This window comes from Miscanthus floridulus, chromosome 1 (assembly GCF_019320115.1).
Source record: "Miscanthus floridulus cultivar M001 chromosome 1, ASM1932011v1, whole genome shotgun sequence".
NCBI classification, from domain to species: domain Eukaryota; kingdom Viridiplantae; phylum Streptophyta; class Magnoliopsida; order Poales; family Poaceae; genus Miscanthus; species Miscanthus floridulus.
The window spans coordinates 63,475,466-63,497,955 of NC_089580.1; the positions used below are offsets into that span (position 1 = coordinate 63,475,466).

Consider the following 22,490-nt stretch of genomic DNA (forward strand, 5'->3'; position numbering starts at 1 on the left):
GGATCTCGCCTGGCGGCCAATTTTGCGAGAAAATCATCGGCATCGTTGTCTTTTCGGGGGACGTGATGCAGCTCGATCCCCTAGAATTTGTCCTCGAGCTTGCACACCTCCTGGCAGTATGCCGCCATAAGGGGGCTTTTGCAGGAGGACTCCTTCATGACTTGATCAACGACCAACTCCGAGTCGCCGTGGACATAGAGTCGTGTAGCACTGAGCTCGATGGCGATGCGTAGCCTATTGATAAGGGCCTCGTATTCCACGGCGTTGTTTGAGGCCAAGAAATGGAGGCGGATGGCATAGCGAAGCCTACTCTAGTCCGGGGAGATCAGAACCACTCCAGCCCTCGAGCCAGGCGCCATTACGGACCCGTCGAAGTACATTGTCCAGTACTCGTGGGTGACGTCCGAGGTCGGTAGCTGCACCTCCGTCCATTCGGCGACAAAATCTGCGAGAGCCTAAGATTTTATAGCGGTATAAGGGATATACCTAATGTCATGGCCCATGAGTTCAAGTGCCCACTTGGAGATCCGTCCCGTGGCGTTGCGGTTGCGGATGATATCCCAGAGTAGGTATGAAGTGACGACCGTGACTTCGTGGTCGGCGAAGTAGTGCAGGAGCTTCCGGGTCGCCATCAGCACGGCGTTTAGGAGTTTCTACACCTGGGGGTACTAGACCTTGGGGTCAGTGAGTACCTCCCGACAAAGTATATGTGTGGGGGTATGGCCTCCGGTATCCACAAGACAAGACACGGGCTGCACCATCAGAGGTGGCCCAGCCCACAAGATCAAGGCATGCACGGCGCTGCTCGGCGTGCACCGCAAGTTTTTGTATAGTACCAAATAGGATACTTTCCTTGTAACCCTGCCCCTCTAGAGTATATAAGGAGAGGCAGGGGTCCCCTAGTGGACAGATCTATCTACTACATCTCAATACAATACACCAAAGACACATGACGTAGGGTATTACATCCATCAGACGGCCCAAACCTGTCTAAATCGCTGTCTCTGCGCCTTGTGTCACCATCCGGTTTCTGATCACGTGCACCCCCACCGACAAATTTACCATCGTGGGATACCCCTCGGTGGACTATTGAGCATCTTTTGTCGATAGTTGGCGCGCTAGGTAGGGGTGTGTGTTTGATCCATGGCGAGCCAGATGGACCTCAAATCAACAGCGTGTTCTCGTCATCAATCTCGTGGAGATCCATGTCGGTCCACGATGACAATTCATCACTGGCTACACTAGTCCCCACGACAGCAGATCCAATCTCAGAACCGCTTCCAAGGTCGCCTTCACCAACAACTCACCGCCCGCAAGGTGCTCGCCGTCAACACCGATCAGATAACGCCATATGTCGCCGACTAGACTTTCTGTCTAAAGCTAAGTCACACTTTAATATTCTTCTAAATATTCTTCAATCTCCGTATATCGCCATAATGTTTCTCCGAGCTATTTTCTCCATATTTGCTCTCCAAAACGATTTTTTGAACCCTCGGACAGTCATGTTGATGCTCGGACGCCTCTAGAGATGGCCCTGTCTCTGGCTCCTCCCTACACGTGCATGAGGGTCTACCCTCTATGTTATGGGTGGTCGGCAGCGGCTCCTTAGCGATGCTTGTTCCTCCTACATGTGCACGGGCTCCGCCCTTGACATTATGGACTATGGGCTAGCTAGGGATGGAGACTCAGCTACACACTAACTGGCCGAGCGGTTTATATTAAATATAAATACATCTTCGCTCCAACTGATCGCCGAGCTACATATGCTATTTCATCGCCATTGCTGATTTTTCTCCGGAGTTCATATATTTTTACATCATGTACTACCCGTTCTACATATTTGTATTGTAGGATCATCGTCCAGGTGATTAGATCACCTGGTGCTCGGACTTCTCCACTGATCAACTGGTCGGGTCACTAGGTTCAACGACTTCATGGCCGACCAGTTGATCGGACTATTCGTCGGTCGCTTCTACTCAATGCTCACTTTGCCGCCGACCAATTGACCAGACTGTTCATTGCTCGTGCTTCATCACCAACTACGTCGGTTATTCCTCGGCGCTTGGATTCTTTGTGCTCAAGGACTAAGTGGGCACACTTCACCGCACGGATGTCCCCAGCTACGCCGGGGACTCCTCGGTGCTCGGACATCGCCAGCTATGTCGGGAACTCCTCGGTCCTCAGACATCGCCAGCTACTCCAAGGACTCCTCGGTGCTCAGACATCACTAGCTATGCCGAAACCCCTCGCTGCTCGGATGTCGCCAGCTATGCTGGGAACTCCTCGGTGCTTGAACATCGCCGCCTATGCCGGGGACTCCTCGGTGCTTGGACATCGCCAGCTACGCCGGGGACTCCTCGATGCTCGGACATCGCTAGCTACACCGGGGACTCCTCGGTGCTCGGACATCGCCGCCTACGCTAGGGACTCCTCGGTGATCGAACATCGCCAGCTATGTCAGGAACTCCTCGGTGCTCGGACATCGCCAACTACGCCGGGGACTCCTCATTGCTCGGACCTCGCCAGCTTCGTCGGGAACTCCTCGGTGCTCAGACATCGCCAGCTATGCGGGAACCCCTTGCTGCTCGGACGTCTCCAGCTACACTGGGAACTCCTCGGTGCTCAGACATCGCCGCCTACGCCGGGGACTCCCCGGTGCTCGGACATCGCCGCCTATGCCGGGGACTCCTCTGTGCTTGGACATCGCCAGCTATGCCGGGGAATCCTTGGTACTCGGACATCGCCAGCTACGCCGGGGACTCCTCGGTGCTCGGACATCGTCGCCTACGCCGGGGACTCGGTGCTCGGACGTCGTCAGCTACGCCGGGGACTCCTCGGTGCTTGGACATCGCCCTTGGTGTTTAGATCTTGCTATGTCTCAATGGTGTGCTATCAAGCTGCTCCATGCTATTTGGATCAGGGTGCTGATCACGAGCAGCACGTCGGGGTCTTGATACGTGCATGTCGGATGATGTCGGTAAAGCTTTCAGACTTCTTTTTCTTTGACCCTGCTACAAGATTCGTTCTTCATCTTCTAGCAGGCTCAGGGACTAAGTGGGCACACTTCACCTTGTGGTGAATGTGCACTTTTCTCATCTCAAGGCTACGCCCGAGGACTGGCTGCCTGCTCGGTTGGTCTTCTACTTTCTGACCCTGGCACCACATGACTACATCACATACCATCAGGCTTGGGGACTAGCTATGGGGGTATGGCCCCTGGTATCCATAAGACAAGACATGGGCCGCACCATCAGAGGTGGCCTAGCCCACAAGATTAAGGCGTGCACGGTGCTGCTCGGCATGCACCACAAGTTATTGTATAGTACCAAATAGGATACTTTCCTTATAACCCTGCCCCTCTAGAGTATATAAGGAGAGGCAGGGGTCCCCTAGTGGACAGATCTATCTACTACATCTCAATACAACACACTAAAGACACAGGACGTAGGGTATTACGTTGATCAGACGGCCCGAACCTTTCTAAATCGCTGTCTCTACGCCTTGTGTCACCATCCGGTTCCTGATCACGCGCACCCCCACCGACAAATTTACCATCGCGGGATACCCCTCGGTGGACTACCGAGCATCTTTTGTCGATAATACGGGCCGCTGGACCTTAAGGTGGTGTCCTAGCTCCTCCCTTTCGACGACCAGGGCGACGCTTACCACATGGTTGCTGGCCACGACATAGAGAAGGAGGGGTTCTCCCCGTTCGGGAGCGACGAGGATTGGGGACGACATCAGGGATGCTTTGAGGCTCTCTAGAGCCTGCTGAGCTTCCTCAGTCCAGATGAAGGTGTCCATCTTTTTGAGGAGCTTGTAGAGTGGCATCCTTCATTCGCCGAGCTGGGAGATGAATCGGCTCAGGGCAGCCAGACAGCCGGTGAGCCTTTGCACACCCTTGATGTTGCGTATAGGGCCCATTTTGGAGATGCCCATTATTTTTTTAGGGTTGGCCTCGATGCCACGCTTGGACACAATGTATCCTAGCAGCTTCCCCTTTGGAACCCCAAAAACACATTTCTTGGGATTCAATATGATGTTGAACCTTCGGAGGTTTGCGAACGTTGCGGCCAAGTTTGCGATCAGGTCGCAAGCTTGAGCCATTTTGACCACTATGTCATCAACATAGACGACGATTGTTGGTTTTGGTCGCTCAGCTTGATCAGGCTGATCGATCGGGTCGATTTGGTCGGCGAAGCAATACTGCATGCACCTTTTGTAGGTGGCGCTAGCGTTCTTTAGGCCAAAAGGCATGGTTACGTAGCAGTACGAACCATATGGGGTGATGAACAAGGTTGTGAGCTGATCGGACTCTTTCATCACGATCTGGTGATAGCCCGAGTAGGCATCCAGAAAGGAGAGGATCTTGCAACCCGAGGTGGAGTCAACTATCTGGTCTATGCGCGGCAAAGAAAAGTGATCATTTGGACACGCTTTGTTGAGGCCTGTATAATCAACACACATTCTCTATTTCCCGGTCTTCTTTTTAACAAGAAGAGGATTGGCAAGCCAGTCGGAGTGGAATACCTCTCTGATGAATCCGGCTGCCAGGAGTTTGGCGATCTCTTCGCCTATGGCCCTATGCCTCTCGTCGTCGAAATGGTGTAGGCGTTGCTTAGCGGGCTTCGAGCTCGTGATGAGGCGCAGTGTGCGCTCGGTGATGTCCCGCGGTATGCCCGACATGTCAGATGGCTTCCATGTGAAGACATCACGATTGGCGTGCAGGAAGTCGATGAGCTCGCATTCCTATTTGGCCGAGAGTTGGGTCCCGATCCGAACCGTCTTAGTTGGGTTGGTGGGGTCGATTCCCACCGCCTTGGTTTCCTCGAGCGGGCAGAAGACCGTCGAGGAGGTTGGTTTGTTGCAGTCCAGAACTGCTGGGGTTGATGACTTCCCGAGCTGCGGGAGCTCGGATGAGTTGATGACCACGGTGGCAAGCTCAAAATGCTCGAGGTCGCACGTGAAGGCATGTGAAAAGTCATTGCTCATGGTGATGATGCCGTTCGGTCCCAACATCTTCAGCTTGAGGTAGGTGTAGTTAGGGATTGCCATGAATTTGGCGTAGCATGGCCTCCCCAAGATAGCGTGGTAGGGCCCTGAGAAGTCCACCACTTCGAAGGTGAGGACCTCCGAGCGGAAGTTGGCTCAGTTGCCAAACGTGACGGGCAGGTCGATCTGCCCAAGTGGGTATGCCTGCGCTCCTGGGATCACCCCATGGAAGGGGGAGCCCGCTAGGTGGAGTTCCAATAGGGGGATGCGCATGGCGTCGAGGGTGTCAACAAAGAGGATGTTGAGGCCGCTGCCTCCGTCCATCAACACCTTGGTGAGGCACTTCTTGCGGACGATGGGGTTGACAATGAGCGGGTAGCGTCCTAGCCTCGCAATGTGGGAGGGATGGTCCCTCTGATCGAAGATGATCAGAGATTCTGACTAGCTTAGGAAGGAGGGGACGACCGTCTCGGCGGCGCATGGCTCCCTGTAGTGTACCTTGTGCTGGCGCTTGGAGCAGATGGTGTCGGATCCCCCGAAGATCATGATGCATTCCTTAGGGTTGGGGAAGCTATCCCCATCCTTGCCCGCCATGCCTCCTTTCTTAGCTACTGCCTCTTTGCCATCTCCATCTTTCAGCCCGTCGGCCTATCACAAGAAACGTTTGAGGAGCTCGTAGTCCTTGTAGAGGTGTTTAATGGGGTAGGCGTGGTTGGTGCATGGGCTATCCATGAGCTTGTTGAAGTGGTCAGGCAGGCCCTTCTAGGGCTGCTTGCCCGCGCGATCAGCTGCGGTGACCAACGTGGTGTTGTCCAGTCGGCGTCGATCCTTTTTTTTCTTCTTGCCTATCTGTGTGGAGGGGCCCTCGTCTTGGTCCGCACGCTTGGCCTTGCCTTTGTCCCAGCCTCTATTGAAGACCACTCCGACCGCCTCCATGCCGGAGGCATGGTTAGTGGCGACATCGAGCAGGTCGCTGGTGCAATGGGGCTTTAGGCACCAAGCTTGTGGATCAGGGACTCGCAGGTCGTCCCAGAGAGGAATGCGCTGATGACGACCGCGTCGATGACATCAAGGAGGAAGTTGCATCGTTGGGAGAACCTACGGATGTAATCCCGCAGGGACTCGCTAGGCTCCTACTGGCAGCTCTTGAGGTCCCAGGAGTTACTAGGGCGGACATACGTCCCCTGGAAATTTCCGACGAAGACCCTCTTGAGGTCCACCCAGTCACGGATGCTGTCGTGCGGGGGGAAGTCAAGCCATGCCCGAACATGTCCCCCCACATAGATGGGGAGATATTGGATGATGAAAAGGTCATCATCCACCCCTCCGGCTCGGTAGGCGAGCTAGAAATCTTTGAGCCAAATACCGGGGTTCGTCTCCTAGATGTACTTAGTGATGTTGGTGGGCGGTCGGAAGCTCCGCGGGAACAACGCTCTCAGGATACGCTGACCAAAGGCCCGTGGTCCTAGGCCCTCAGGGCTGGGACTCCGGTCGTCTGGCCGGCAGCTATGCCTGGGGCATGTTTCATAGCTCCCCTCGATGGTTCGGCCGGGGCCCGTGTCGCCTGCCTGATTGCTGTTCGGTGGACGTCATCATCATGCCGGGCCTGATGTCAGTTGCTGATGATGCTACGAGCATCTTGGTGTGGACCAAGCCGTTCATGTACCGACGGTCGGTGTGTAGCAGGCGCTAGGTCGGACTGCGACGCAGCCACGACCTCCCGAGCCATGCTTGGCGGCTGTAGCGGCGAGCAGATGGAGTGATCTGTCTGGTGCGTCCCTACTTCCCTAGTGGGGAGAGAGGGCGTGAGTCAGAGTCCCGATGTGGAGCTTTTCGCCTGTTGAACTTGAACGGCGGCGGCTTCTACCAGTGCCCGGAGGTTCCGGTAGACCGCCCGCTCCTGGGGGTCGATGGGCTCAGTAACGCCGCACAGAAGCATTGCTGCAGCAGTGATGTTTTGGCTAGCCCAAGCGAACTGCGGGGGATCGTTCCCCTCATTCACGATGTCACGCTGGACCTGGCGGGCGTGACCCCAGGCGCCGCTCACCGGGTTATGCGCATGAGGCGTAAGGTGCTGCATCGAGTGCGTCGGCGTAGGCGGTGGCTGGTTCTACCGCCGTTGTCGTAGCTCCTCGGCGTGCCCTTGTGCGAGAGCGAGGGCCCCCACATGTGGGTCCGGAGGGGTGTGAGTCCGCACAGACTCCGTAACCACCAGCGGCTATCCCGGAGCGTCCGCCATAGCGCACTCCTAGGACAGACGGTGGCTAGGTGCCACGTCACCGATGCTGGAGACATCGCTCTCAACCTTGTCATCTAGGAGTTCGTGAAAAGTGATGGGAGCATAGCTTGCCATTTCCATGAATTCGGATGTGAGAGGGGGCGGCGCCAGCGTTCTTTGGAGCCCCCTAGCGCACGCGTCCGTGGGGGACGCGAGGTTGTAGGGGAACCTATCGTACGGTGTTTGCGGTGTGGACAATACGGTCCCTCCGGATAATCGGAGGGAGATAGTAACTAGAGAGTAAATAACCGTATGCACGTTACTCACAACGGCGTTTGAGCAGGAAGTTTGCTCGGAATGAAGCGTAGGTGCCTCATCGTTGAAGTCATCATGCGTCCCAGAGCCGATGAAGGGCGCCCCTCCGACGGGCGCCAGAACGAGTGCCTCCTCGCGGAGGTGTAGTACACTGAGCCGGTCGGCGACAAAGTCCAGGCTTTCGAAGAGGAAGGCCTGGGACGGCTCGAAGACGGGTGGAACCCACATCCCAACGGGTGGGAGTGTGGGAAACTCTAGTGAGCCGAAGTGAGTCGTATCGCTTGAGCCCGCCATGGTGAAGGTGGCGGAAAAGTGGATTATCCGATGACCAAAAGTGTGAACGTACAGCGTCTTCCCCACGGACGGCGCCAATTGTCGGTGCAGAAAGTGACCAACACGTAAATATTTGAAGTTTTGTTGTACGTTGTGATCAGAGGTGGCCTAGCACTCAATGACACAAGGTTTATACCAGTTCAGGCAACGTGCCCGACGTCCAGTTTGAGTCGGCCGGTGATTTTATTCCTAAGCCTAGGTGCTTGAAGTTTGCTGTGGGGTTACAAACATAAGGGAGAAAGATGAGGGTACAAGAGGTCCGGTCGGACTCTGGTCTGAAGGGCCGAGAGTGACGGGAGCCCCGCTACGTGTTATGTGTTTGAGTGTGTGCTCGGTATAACTTTAGAGTGTCTAAAGTTACAGAGGGTGAATTGATGTCAGTGAACTGATCGATCGACCTGTTGGAAGAGAGCGCATCCCCTTTTATAGATGAAGGGGATGGCCTTACAAGAGAGAGAGCCAGAGTACGTATACCACTAAGTCTTGTTGCCCACACCGGCGGGTACAAGATGATGGTAGATGCCCACAATACTGTTTAATGTCAGATGCACGTGGGAGGTTGCGTCGTCTTCTTCTGATATGGCAGATGTCGGTGCCTGCCATACTGTTGATGTCGAGAGGCATGCAGGGGGTTTTTACCATGTTCGCCTGGTACGGTAAATGCCGGCGCCCACAACACTGTTGATGCCCAGAGGCATGTGGGGGAGCATTACTGTGTTTATCTGGTATGGGAGTTAATGGCGCCCACAACACTGTAGGGAAAATATCCGCGCCTACAACACTGCTTGGGTTCTGTTATGCTAGGGAGGTCGTGGGGTACTATCTGCAGGTGTACAGGGTATGTTGCTCGGTATTGCGGTTGACTTGGGTGCCCTGCTTTACTTTTTCCATCCGTTCCCTGGTCCTTACCGAGTGGGCATTCCCGGCCGGTTGGTCCCAGTCGGCTCTGATTGCGCCAGTCGAAGAAGAACTGTAAGCAGGGGTTCGGCGCATCCCCAGTTGGAGACGCGGGTCGAAGTCAGAAAGTGGTGTTTGACCAGGCCCTCCGGTTGGAGAGGCCGTTCGGAGGTGGGCTGGTGTCGGAAGCGAGTGTTGTTCCTTCTTCGTGAGGCCTTCCGATCGGAGAGACGGGCCGAAGTCGGAAGCGGGCGTCGTTCCTCCTCGGCCAGGCCTTCCGGTCGGAGTTGGATTGTCCTTCCGGCTTGTCGTTTAGGTGTTTTGGGCCGGCCCATGAGTTGCGCGTCGTTTGCAACGTTGTCTGCTGGGCCGAACCTTTGTGGGAAAGCTGGTCCGTAAGAGACCCCGGGTTTATGAACCGGACAGTCACCTTGTACTGGGGAGGGCAGAGCCGATTATATAACATTTCCTCCCTAGTGTGCCATGTTCATGACGCGTTGTTATAACATTCACTATTTCTCGTTCTTAATACAAAGATACATAAACCTTTTGCGTATTCGAGAAAAAAACAACATTTATGATACCAAATAAGTATCAATAGATTCTTTAGTAATATTTTCATAATATATTTATTTGATGTCATAAATCTTTATAATTCTCTCTATAATTTTAGTTAAACTTGATATTTTTATGACTCTTCGATAAAGTTGGAATGACATGATTTAAAAAGGAGATAGTATTATATAAGCATATATAGGTATCTGTCCTTTTCATTTTTCAAGGTCGATAATGCATGCATGAGTGACGGGTAACATTTCGTGATGTAGACGGCGCCTGGGCCTGCCGGCCTGGAGTAATAATTAACGTTTCCGGTGCCAAAACAGTACCGGAAATACCTGTTCGTTTAGCTGCGCAAATAGTCCCACAAAGCGACGACTCTTCAGTCTTCAGTCTTCAGTCTTCAACTGTATGTTGATCAGATCTTCCGGTTGGGTAACATAGCATGCAAATAGAAATCCTTGGAGAAGTCAAGCCATGTATATGTACGTGGACCGTCCCCTGAATTGCTGAGTGTATCAATCAGTTCATCAGAGCCACACATTCAGCGCCCGACACAACCTTTGGACTAAGTCACAGTCACGAGATTTTGTTTTGGGATTTTAAAGCGTTTAGACTTTTGTGGCCGCGCTTCTACGATGGACTGTTGTACTGTGCTATTGTTGTTGGAAAAAGTACTGCATTGTCCCAAAGTCAAATAATTGTAAAATCTGATCAAATTTATTTAAAAGTTTGCAGATATTTATAGTACCAAATTAAAACTACAAGATTTCTCGTAATCAGGTGTTATTTGAGTAAAAACAGGCTCCAAAACATGACTATGCCCAAAACACGGACTTCGAAGTAATTTCGGGCTCACTATTTAAGCCCAGATTCTACTCACTCGCGTCGCGGAAAAGCGGCATCAACATTCCCGCCGTCCCGCGTGCCAACTGCGTGGTTGCAGCCGAGGATGGCGAATCACGCGCACGACAGCTTCGGAGAATCGGAGTAACCGAGGATGGCGGCCGACGGCATCTACAAGCTGCCCGTGTGTTCCGATGTACGCCTCGACGAGCTCCACTGGTAGAATTGCAGTGCTCTACACTGGCGTGCATCCATGGCTGTTAGGCTGTACGAGTGGAAAGACAGTTTGGCCTCAAATAAGTTTCCTCAACTGTTTTCTCGTCATCCAAGAAACAAAGCTGTCATGTCAGCTCTACCTGCTCTATAACTTTCACTCTATCGCTGGGCTTATAAGCCATACTTTTTTAGACAATAAATAGTATTTTTCTCTCACAGTAAATCAGTCAACGGTACTTTCAGCCGGACAAACGAACATGGCATTTGTTTCGATGAACTCCAGTGGCGTTTTGTCACAGGATGAGGGCTGTATTTCCTGGGACAGTAAACAAAGTCCATAAGTTTGTGTAGGTAGGATGGATTTGAACAAAACAAAATTATACACTACAAAGTTGAGGAACCCCATAGGGGCCGTAAAAAGCTTAGGAGTTAGGGACTCAGAAAACATTGAGACGTGTACGTTGATAGACCGTTCATGAATTTTACTCTTCTAGAAAACAATACAATTTGGTTTTTAGACTAGGAAGTGATACCATGAGATCACAACATCATGATTACTTTGACTGCGAGAATTATTTGTATGACATTGCTAGACACAAACATGTCATTGGTTCAGAAGTCTTTACCTAACCCCAATTTTATTATGGTGCAAAGATCTAATAGGACCTAAGTTAGCATTTTGGGATGATTTGTTTCCACACATGGCCCTGTTCGGTTTACCCCATATTCGGCTTGTTCGGCTTCTTTTTTTAACTGGAATAGTGTTTTTCTCTCATAATAATTCAGCCGGAACAGTATTTTCAGCCAAGTTTCAGCGAACGGGACCATTGCAAACATTGTATTGGCTCAAGAGCAAAGATGTGTTTTGCTAAAACCTTGTGCCAAACACAATTCTCAATAAAATTACACTAGATAGTGTTGACGCAGTAAGATGTCCAAATACAATATCGACAAAAGCCTGTGGGAACTAAAAGCCCCATTAAACTCTAAAAGGGAGTTTTGGTTCCCAGGAGGGAGAGCGTCGACATTAGCGCTAAAGTTTTTAGCCGTTTGATTCACATTGCACGGCTGGCTTTCATCCCAGCATTGGAACCTTTCTCGATTCTTCCGAGTCTCTCCCCACCAAAAAAATAAAAATAGTATCTTTCTTCTATTGTCAATGAATGGTGTTTTTCGACAACAGATAATTTACCTAATAAGCGCAATTGGCAAGGTAATACGAAATGTGGCTTAGACAAGACAATTAAGCACTAGCTTTTGGTCGCTTTGCGCGCACAGTTTGAGCTATTATACCTTTGCTGCCACTGACCGGACGCGCCGGTCCAACCGAGGCCAGCGTCCGGTCACTTACAGTGACCTCCAATTTTTTTGTCTAGGACGCCGGTGGCACCGTCGGACTGTCCGCACTCTACGGGTGGACACTCCGTCGGTGGAGTTCCTTACTCTTGCTCCCAAACTTCATCACCCTTGATCAAATGTGCTAGCCACCAAGTGTATCACCTTGTGCACATGTGTTAGCATATTTTCATAAACATTTTCAAGGGTGTTAGCACTCCACTAGATCCTAAATGCATATGCAATGAGTTAGAGCATCTAGTGGCACTTTGATAACCGCATTTCGATACGAGTTTCACTCCTCTTAATAGTACGGCTATCAATCCTAAATGTGATCACACTCGCTAAGTCTCTCGATCACCAAAACAAAATGGCTCCTATCATTTATACCTTTGCCTTGAGCCTTTTGTTTTTCTCTTTCTTCTTTTCCAAGTTCAAGCATTTGATCATCACCATGCCATTACCATTGTCATGATCTTCGTCATTGCTTCATCACTTGGAGTAGTGCTACCTATCTCATAATCACCTTGATAAACTAGGTTAGTACTTAGGGTTTCATCAATTAACCAAAACCAAACTAGAGCTTTCAACAGTTTGAGATATTATGCAAGTGGTTAAATCTTGCTCCATCTTGTAGTGTGTCGGATTCTCAGTAGTGGGTTATGGGGAACTAGAAAAGAATCGAAGTTGTAGTCTTGCTAGTTGGGGCGGACATTTGTTGGTCATTATGGCTATGCAAGAATGATTTGGTGCTTCAAAGACACATGTTTCTTCTCCTTAGCAGGTTATTGTTTCATCCATCCACTAGACCACTAGCTTGGTAGTTGGGCTATATTACAGAAGCCGGCCTCCCGAGATTTGGTTTTAATGGTATGTCACCAATTGGCACTGGTGGCCGGAGGCAAATTCTGAGAGACCCACCCTTTCTCTGACCTGAAAGAACTCCTTCCTCTATGTGACACATGGCTGATTTCGGTTGATTCAATAATATTTTTGTGAGAGAGAATAAGTCGAAATAAGCACAAGTCGGCTGAAAGGTAGATGAGTAGAACAGGTGGAACAAGTTTCAGTTCCGACACCGTTAGTATATATACCTCACTCCGGCACGCGTTGTCTTCCGTCAGAAGCCACAAAAGATCGGTGCAGGGCGATTAAGCGAAGCGGACCTTGCCACGACACCGGCAGATCAAGACATTCATGGGGCGCTCAGTCAGGGCCTTGTTGCCAGCATGTTCGCTTCCCCAAGTCTGCAATTGCGATGTCGACACGAGAAAACGGCACAGAACGGTCTCCACATGGCAGAGCTCGAGCGGCTGGCTCTATCGCGGGGGCGCCCCGCTGTCCGCCGTGAACCGTGATCGGGGACGACGCTGCAAGCACAAAGGACCACCCACTGCTCCACTATCACCACCACCACCTGCCGATGCCGGCCTCGGCGTTCGAAGCCGCTGCATTTAACAAGTCTTTCCAAAAACTCAGACTGGGATTCATCGTCTCGCTGAATGCAGTTTAACAAGTCTCTTGTCGTTTTCGTTCCTGGGTGATATCCTTGGAAGGTGGACACTAGCTCTGCTCTGACTTGGCCCTAGGACCTGATGGATAAGGGTTTGAGTGAGGTATACCAATCATGTGCGATGTCTTCGACCGCCATGATGAGTCAGTCTGTTCGCTTGCTCGTATACGATCGTGGATTATAAGCTGAAACAGTATTTTTCTCTCACACCAAACCAGCATGCAGTAAATAATCCACGATCGTTTACGGCCTGCCGAACAGACTTAGTGACTTTGCGAGGATTTGAGCGTCTGACGTTACCACGGTTTCATAATTCGCAAGGAACTTCCTCGGGTTTGTCTTTCCGTCGAATACTGGGATGCGAGGCTTGTAACCGGCTGGCCATGGATACAGCTGAAGTGCTTTCGATAGGGGTGAAGTGGGGTCAAATACACTTTTGTCTTCTTCCTGGAGGTTATCACCTGGTATTACAACATTTCCGTCAGCGCGAGTGGCACCTCCTGCTCCTGCTCCCTGCAGTCCTTGAATCTCTCTCACCAATTTGTCCCTCTGAATTTCGGCTTCCCTAATAGCCCTCTGTGTCTGTTTGGCTCTGTTACGAGCAACGGCTTGCCTGAGCAGCTGCTCCTTCTCGTTCTGTAGTCTGACTATGTCTTGCTGGTACTGATTTAGCGTCTTCAGGTTTCTTGCTTGTTTAGTGATCTCGTCATCTTCGTCTTCTTCGACCTCATCGCCGTTTTGGTCGATCTCAACTTCCTCTACGTCGCCTTCTCGTGTTTGCCCTCGCCCTCCTGGCGCTGCGGTATTATCCATCTGTAGCTGCGGCGCAGGTGGTTCCGTAGCTGGTGCTGCATCATCTCGCGCGGCTGCTTCCGCTATCGCCGCAACGGCTGCAGCTACGGATGGTGCTGCTTTATCCGTCAGTAACTTTGGTTTCTTTGGTGCCATGATAAGCTCGAGCAACAACCACAGTGGGCGTCAATGTTGTTCTAGGCCAAGGCCGTCGAACACCAGTTGCCGCACGAGCGAAATCAAGCACGAGAAGTGGGTAAAACGAGACTCGGCCGAGACAAAATGAATGATTTCATTAACTCGTTTCACCCCCCCCCCCCTTTACATCCGCTCAATGGGGGCTATTTATACATGCCCATGGGCTCTTCACTGGACACAAATGCCCCCTTAACTACTAGAAATTCGGGGAATATTCCCTGTAACTTCGGGGTTTTTCGCCATTTGGAGTCGCCTGCCTCAGATAGCGCCGGCCCGGAGAGGCCCGACCGGCTCCATCTTATGTCGCCTGTTTCACCGACCGGGCGGGACCCCGGCGGACATGAGCTGTCGGCCATGCGAAGGCGGCTAGCTCCTCCTTTGGCGAAACCTGTAGAAGCGATCAATCAAACCGTCAGCAGCTATTCGCCTGAGCAAATAACCGAGATCGACTGCGCGCCCTCCCTTGGTGAAACCTGTGGAAACAATTAATCAAACCGCCAGTAGCTATTCGCCTGAGCGAATAGCCGAGACTGACTGCACGCCCTCCTTTGGCGCTGATCCTGGCCAGTCCCGCCCCTTTCGCCGTGACGAAGAGGGGCGTCTAAGAACAAGACGGCAAGTGCCGCCCTTACTTCGTCGTGGCGAGAAGGGGGGCTCGACACGTCCTTCTCTTCACACCTGGTCGGTCCTTTCGCCCTTTATTATCGTGAGATGCTGAGTGTGCCGGAGCCCAACTCCTGTTATTTCGCTTCCGCAAGAACTCGGGACGGCGATTGAGCCACATAGGGTGCCCAAAGGCGGGGCACTCCACCAACATTTTGGTTTTTCTATCTAAAGTAATAGAAAAGCCAAAAAAAAATCTTATAATTCGGAAGGAAGAAAGTACTACGTAACCAGAGAAGCAGAGAGTGTCAAACAAACAAAGAAAATCGAAGGGAGTGCAAGGAAACGGGACGATTGGTTTGGGCCCAATGGGAAGCGGGGTCATAAATTTTCGTGGGCCATTCGTTCCAATTGCCAGCTGAAAATTGGTGCAATTCTTGAAACAAACTTCATCGCTCAACTTTGTACAGGAAAACGAATTGGCCCATGGAGTAGTTATTTTGTAGAAAAAAAATATCGTGCTTTCGAACAACAATGAAGTCGAATCATACGAACAGGATAGCTTAGTTCTGATGAGTGCTAGCTCGTTCATTGGTAGACAATGCGCCATAGTTTTGTGTGCTGATGATCTACATCACGCGCTTCACTCCACAATTTTCACACGTAGTTGGCCTTGTAGTCCTGCCACAGCTGCTGCACGGTGTTCCCCAGGATCTGAGCGAAGAAATCGTCGGTGTAGCCGTCCTTCATCTTGGCGTTGAGCAGCGCGACGAAGCCCGGCTTCAGCGAGTCGCAGTAGTCCAGGAACCTCGCCGTGACATCGTACCCCTGATCCCATCGGTCTCCCTGCCCCGGCTTCACCCAGTGCCCCGGCGCGTACCCCGCCTTCAGCCGGGCGTAGTCGGCGATGCCCTCGATGAGGCCGCCGTTCGCGTGCCCCTGCCCGTTCCACTGCCACACGTGCGTCGTCTCGTGGTACAGCACGCCGGTGACCTGCGAAACTTTCAGATAGTTGCCTGAGCTCGAAAGTCGAAACATGAGGGTTAAACTACTACTAACACACTGCATCTGATCTCACCAACCTCTGTTTTCACGTCGCCGGAGTAGTTGCCGACGTACTGGGCGCTGAGGTGGATCCCGTTGGCGCTCCTGAAGGCCACGCCGTCGATGTCCTCGACGACGAGGCTGACGGAGCTGACGGGCTTGCGGCTGCCGGGGCTGGGCTGGCTGAAGGTCTTCCAGCAAAAGGAGGCGGCGTCCGAGAGCACTCGCCTCGAGTATGCGACGCCGACATCCCGGCCGAACCGCTTGCCGCCCACTGTGCTCGACGCGGCGTTCGTCGCGCTGAACGTGACCGCGCCGGCCCTGGCCGCCACGCCGGCCAGGAGAGAAGCGAGCGCTGCTACGACGGCGGCACGCCTCATCAGCGAGAGGGGAGCGGCTGCGGCTATGTGAAGCTTCATCTTTGTGCTATCGCTGTAGGTAGGTACTTGGCATTGTTGGGAGACTTCACTTGCATTTATAGTACAATATGTGGTACGTAGTACGGCTTGCTGGGTTGCTCGCAGTTCATCGACCCATTCAACAGCTAGTGAACAGCCGGCAGGCTTACGATGATACGACCGAATGCCTCCACTGGGCAAACAGTGTTGCAAAAGAGTCGGAATGCAGACACATCATCCTAGTTTTCACACACCCCGCCGACTCCATATAAAAGAGACCTTGTAAATCCGTTATTACCAGTCACTGGGTATTTCCGTTTGTTTGTGATCCACGTCGTTGTACTCATTGGGGTTTCGATACATAGCAAAGGTTCAGGTCCAATAAAGATGATCGGTAAATAAACCAAAAGTCTTGGAGCTTGCTCTCGTGGCGAATCCATCTCTGCCTGGGGGCTTCTTGTAGCAAAACTGAAAGAAGACCAGTAAACAACAAGGTCTCGCTAGTCAATTCAAATGTTTACTTCAATTTTTGAACAGTTCCTTAGGACTTTCGGATCTCTACGACTAATAGTTAGCTTTTTCTAAAAGAAAACTAATATTTAGCAGCTGATTTTTAGCTGACAATCAGCTTGTTCGCTGGTTGGTTTTAGCTAAGCCTTATCAGCTATGATACAGTGTTTTCCTCTCATAACAAACCAGCACCAGTCGGGTTTATCAGTCCAGAAACCAACCAGCGAACAGGCTGAATCTGTTTGGATTCTCAACTAATGACTTAACTAGTACCACCTAGCTAACAATTAGCTATTACCCCCTCTATCTAAAGAAACTTGATGTTTCAATTTTGTCCTATGTCAAATATCTAAAGTTTGACCTGAAATGTATGGCATCGATAACACCATAGCCTATGATAGAAAAACACAGAAAAAATTAACAGAGCACACTAGAGAAAAAAAAATCGCAAAAGGTGGTCCGATAACAACATAGCACGGAGAAAATTAACAGAGCACGCCAGAGGAAAAAAATCGTAAAAGGTGGTGGTTCGATGGAGAGCAAGCAAAGGATACCTCTGCGTACAGACCGTCCGGATTTACGATCGCGACCGTCACACCGGATAACCTGCAGTGAGCTAAGGATGTCTGATCCCGTCTCTGCGATGCTATGCGCCCCGCCGAGCCAATACCTTTGCCCCCAAGCTTGGGATGACATGGGCCACCGCTACGAGGCCCGGCGAGGACGGAAATCATCCGGTCCGAACGGCCGAACCGGAGCACTGCACAAAACAGTACCCGGGAAAACTTCGCGGGAACAGGACGTAGGAGATTGTGCGGGAGGCAGTAGACAGGTACGGATGTTTGCTTTTCTTTTTCTTTTTCTTTTCTTATTTATTTTTCTTTTCCGTTCTTTTTTTCTTTACTATTCTTTTTTATTTGTTTCATTTCATTGCTTCTATTTGTTCTTCCTTTTTCTTTTTCTTTTTAGTTTTCTATGTTTTTCATTCTTATTTTATTTCCTTTCCTTTTCTTATTTATTTTACCTTTTCTTTTTCTTTTTTCTTTTGATTTCTTTTAATTAGTTTTCCTTGCTTCTATTTATTTTCCCTTTTCTTTTATTTGTTCTATATATCATGTTTTTATCATTTTTATTTTATTTATGTTTTTCTTTGATTCATGTTTTTTTATTTTTTTTATCTTTCTTTAATTTTTCTTTTTCTTTTCTTTTTCTTTTTTCTTTTCTTTTCCTTTTTTCTTTTCGTGCATCATTCATTTTTTATTTTATTTTTTGTTTTATGCGTTTATTATTATTTAAATTTTTTTATATTTTATATTTTTTTACTTTACTTTTATTTATGTTTTCTTTGCCCTAGGACCTGATGGATAAGGGTTTGAGTGAGGTATACCAATCATGTGCGATGTCTTCGACCGCCATGATGAGTCAGTCTGTTCGCTTGCTCGTATACGATCGTGGATTATAAGCTGAAACAGTATTTTTCTCTCACACCAAACCAGCATGCAGTAAATAATCCACGATCGTTTACGGCCTGCCGAACAGACTTAGTGACTTTGCGAGGATTTGAGCGTCTGACGTTACCACGGTTTCATAATTCGCAAGGAACTTCCTCGGGTTTGTCTTTCCGTCGAATACTGGGATGCGAGGCTTGTAACCGGCTGGCCATGGATACAGCTGAAGTGCTTTCGATAGGGGTGAAGTGGGGTCAAATACACTTTTGTCTTCTTCCTGGAGGTTATCACCTGGTATTACAACATTTCCGTCAGCGCGAGTGGCACCTCCTGCTCCTGCTCCCTGCAGTCCTTGAATCTCTCTCACCAATTTGTCCCTCTGAATTTCGGCTTCCCTAATAGCCCTCTGTGTCTGTTTGGCTCTGTTACGAGCAACGGCTTGCCTGAGCAGCTGCTCCTTCTCGTTCTGTAGTCTGACTATGTCTTGCTGGTACTGATTTAGCGTCTTCAGGTTTCTTGCTTGTTTAGTGATCTCGTCATCTTCGTCTTCTTCGACCTCATCGCCGTTTTGGTCGATCTCAACTTCCTCTACGTCGCCTTCTCGTGTTTGCCCTCGCCCTCCTGGCGCTGCGGTATTATCCATCTGTAGCTGCGGCGCAGGTGGTTCCGTAGCTGGTGCTGCATCATCTCGCGCGGCTGCTTCCGCTATCGCCGCAACGGCTGCAGCTACGGATGGTGCTGCTTTATCCGTCAGTAACTTTGGTTTCTTTGGTGCCATGATAAGCTCGAGCAACAACCACAGTGGGCGTCAATGTTGTTCTAGGCCAAGGCCGTCGAACACCAGTTGCCGCACGAGCGAAATCAAGCACGAGAAGTGGGTAAAACGAGACTCGGCCGAGACAAAATGAATGATTTCATTAACTCGTTTCACCCCCCCCCCCTTTACATCCGCTCAATGGGGGCTATTTATACATGCCCATGGGCTCTTCACTGGACACAAATGCCCCCTTAACTACTAGAAATTCGGGGAATATTCCCTGTAACTTCGGGGTTTTTCGCCATTTGGAGTCGCCTGCCTCAGATAGCGCCGGCCCGGAGAGGCCCGACCGGCTCCATCTTATGTCGCCTGTTTCACCGACCGGGCGGGACCCCGGCGGACATGAGCTGTCGGCCATGCGAAGGCGGCTAGCTCCTCCTTTGGCGAAACCTGTAGAAGCGATCAATCAAACCGTCAGCAGCTATTCGCCTGAGCAAATAACCGAGATCGACTGCGCGCCCTCCCTTGGTGAAACCTGTGGAAACAATTAATCAAACCGCCAGTAGCTATTCGCCTGAGCGAATAGCCGAGACTGACTGCACGCCCTCCTTTGGCGCTGATCCTGGCCAGTCCCGCCCCTTTCGCCGTGACGAAGAGGGGCGTCTAAGAACAAGACGGCAAGTGCCGCCCTTACTTCGTCGTGGCGAGAAGGGGGGCTCGACACGTCCTTCTCTTCACACCTGGTCGGTCCTTTCGCCCTTTATTATCGTGAGATGCTGAGTGTGCCGGAGCCCAACTCCTGTTATTTCGCTTCCGCAAGAACTCGGGACGGCGATTGAGCCACATAGGGTGCCCAAAGGCGGGGCACTCCACCAACATTTTGGTTTTTCTATCTAAAGTAATAGAAAAGCCAAAAAAAATCTTATAATTCGGAAGGAAGAAAGTACTACGTAACCAGAGAAGCAGAGAGTGTCAAACAAACAAAGAAAATCGAAGGGAGTGCAAGGAAACGGGACGATTGGTTTGGGCCCAATGGGAAGCGGGGTCATAAATTTTCGTGGGCCATTCGTTCCAATTGCCAGCTGAAAATTGGTGCAATTCTTGAAACAAACTTCATCGCTCAACTTTGTACAGGAAAACGAATTGGCCCATGGAGTAGTTATTTTGTAGAAAAAAAATATCGTGCTTTCGAACAACAATGAAGTCGAATCATACGAACAGGATAGCTTAGTTCTGATGAGTGCTAGCTCGTTCATTGGTAGACAATGCGCCATAGTTTTGTGTGCTGATGATCTACATCACGCGCTTCACTCCACAATTTTCACACGTAGTTGGCCTTGTAGTCCTGCCACAGCTGCTGCACGGTGTTCCCCAGGATCTGAGCGAAGAAATCGTCGGTGTAGCCGTCCTTCATCTTGGCGTTGAGCAGCGCGACGAAGCCCGGCTTCAGCGAGTCGCAGTAGTCCAGGAACCTCGCCGTGACATCGTACCCCTGATCCCATCGGTCTCCCTGCCCCGGCTTCACCCAGTGCCCCGGCGCGTACCCCGCCTTCAGCCGGGCGTAGTCGGCGATGCCCTCGATGAGGCCGCCGTTCGCGTGCCCCTGCCCGTTCCACTGCCACACGTGCGTCGTCTCGTGGTACAGCACGCCGGTGACCTGCGAAACTTTCAGATAGTTGCCTGAGCTCGAAAGTCGAAACATGAGGGTTAAACTACTACTAACACACTGCATCTGATCTCACCAACCTCTGTTTTCACGTCGCCGGAGTAGTTGCCGACGTACTGGGCGCTGAGGTGGATCCCGTTGGCGCTCCTGAAGGCCACGCCGTCGATGTCCTCGACGACGAGGCTGACGGAGCTGACGGGCTTGCGGCTGCCGGGGCTGGGCTGGCTGAAGGTCTTCCAGCAAAAGGAGGCGGCGTCCGAGAGCACTCGCCTCGAGTATGCGACGCCGACATCCCGGCCGAACCGCTTGCCGCCCACTGTGCTCGACGCGGCGTTCGTCGCGCTGAACGTGACCGCGCCGGCCCTGGCCGCCACGCCGGCCAGGAGAGAAGCGAGCGCTGCTACGACGGCGGCACGCCTCATCAGCGAGAGGGGAGCGGCTGCGGCTATGTGAAGCTTCATCTTTGTGCTATCGCTGTAGGTAGGTACTTGGCATTGTTGGGAGACTTCACTTGCATTTATAGTACAATATGTGGTACGTAGTACGGCTTGCTGGAATGCTGGGTTGCTCGCAGTTCATCGACCCATTCAACAGCTAGTGAACAGCCGGCAGGCTTACGATGATACGACCGAATGCCTCCACTGGGCAAACAGTGTTGCAAAAGAGTCGGAATGCAGACACATCATCCTAGTTTTCACACACCCCGCCGACTCCATATAAAAGAGACCTTGTAAATCCGTTATTACCAGTCACTGGGTATTTCCGTTTGTTTGTGATCCACGTCGTTGTACTCATTGGGGTTTCGATACATAGCAAAGGTTCAGGTCCAATAAAGATGATCGGTAAATAAACCAAAAGTCTTGGAGCTTGCTCTCGTGGCGAATCCATCTCTGCCTGGGGGCTTCTTGTAGCAAAACTGAAAGAAGACCAGTAAACAACAAGGTCTCGCTAGTCAATTCAAATGTTTACTTCAATTTTTGAACAGTTCCTTAGGACTTTCGGATCTCTACGACTAATAGTTAGCTTTTTCTAAAAGAAAACTAATATTTAGCAGCTGATTTTTAGCTGACAATCAGCTTGTTCGCTGGTTGGTTTTAGCTAAGCCTTATCAGCTATGATACAGTGTTTTCCTCTCATAACAAATCAGCACCAGTCGGATTTATCAGTCCAGAAACCAACCAGCGAACAGGCTGAATCTGTTTGGATTCTCAACTAATGACTTAACTAGTACCACCTAGCTAACAATTAGCTATTACCCCCTCTATCTAAAGAAACTTGATGTTTCAATTTTGTCCTATGTCAAATATCTAAAGTTTGACCTGAAATGTATGGCATCGATAACACCATAGCCTATGATAGAAAAACACAGAAAAAATTAACAGAGCACACTAGAGAAAAAAAAATCGCAAAAGGTGGTCCGATAACAACATAGCACGGAGAAAATTAACAGAGCACGCCAGAGGAAAAAAATCGTAAAAGGTGGTGGTTCGATGGAGAGCAAGCAAAGGATACCTCTGCGTACAGACCGTCCGGATTTACGATCGCGACCGTCACACCGGATAACCTGCAGTGAGCTAAGGATGTCTGATCCCGTCTCTGCGATGCTATGCGCCCCGCCGAGCCAATACCTTTGCCCCCAAGCTTGGGATGACATGGGCCACCGCTACGAGGCCCGGCGAGGACGGAAATCATCCGGTCCGAACGGCCGAACCGGAGCACTGCACAAAACAGTACCCGGGAAAACTTCGCGGGAACAGGACGTAGGAGATTGTGCGGGAGGTAGTAGACAGGTACGGATGTTTGCTTTTCTTTTTCTTTTTCTTTTCTTATTTATTTTTCTTTTCCGTTCTT

General features: G+C 50.8%; 3 protein-coding genes across 3 annotated transcripts; all 3 read right to left on the reverse strand.

Moving 5' to 3' along the window:
* Positions 1-4,749: 4,749 nt before the first annotated feature.
* LOC136457909 (uncharacterized) lies at positions 4,750-5,055 on the reverse strand. Its single transcript, XM_066457925.1, has one exon. The coding sequence runs from the start codon at positions 5,053-5,055 to the stop codon at positions 4,750-4,752; it is 306 nt and encodes a 101-aa protein (XP_066314022.1).
* Positions 5,056-15,473: 10,418 nt separating this feature from the next.
* Positions 15,474-16,240, reverse strand: LOC136457919 (uncharacterized). The gene is made up of 2 exons (XM_066457935.1): positions 15,899-16,240; positions 15,474-15,809 (listed from the first exon to the last, which is right to left on the reverse strand). Exons 1-2 carry the CDS (start codon positions 16,238-16,240, stop codon positions 15,474-15,476), a joined length of 678 nt encoding a protein of 225 aa, XP_066314032.1.
* A 4,054-nt stretch (positions 16,241-20,294) lies between these two features.
* Positions 20,295-21,061, reverse strand: LOC136457929 (uncharacterized). Its single transcript, XM_066457944.1, has 2 exons — positions 20,720-21,061; positions 20,295-20,630 (listed from the first exon to the last, which is right to left on the reverse strand). Exons 1-2 carry the CDS (start codon positions 21,059-21,061, stop codon positions 20,295-20,297), a joined length of 678 nt encoding a protein of 225 aa, XP_066314041.1.
* Between the last annotated feature and the right edge of the window lie 1,429 nt (positions 21,062-22,490).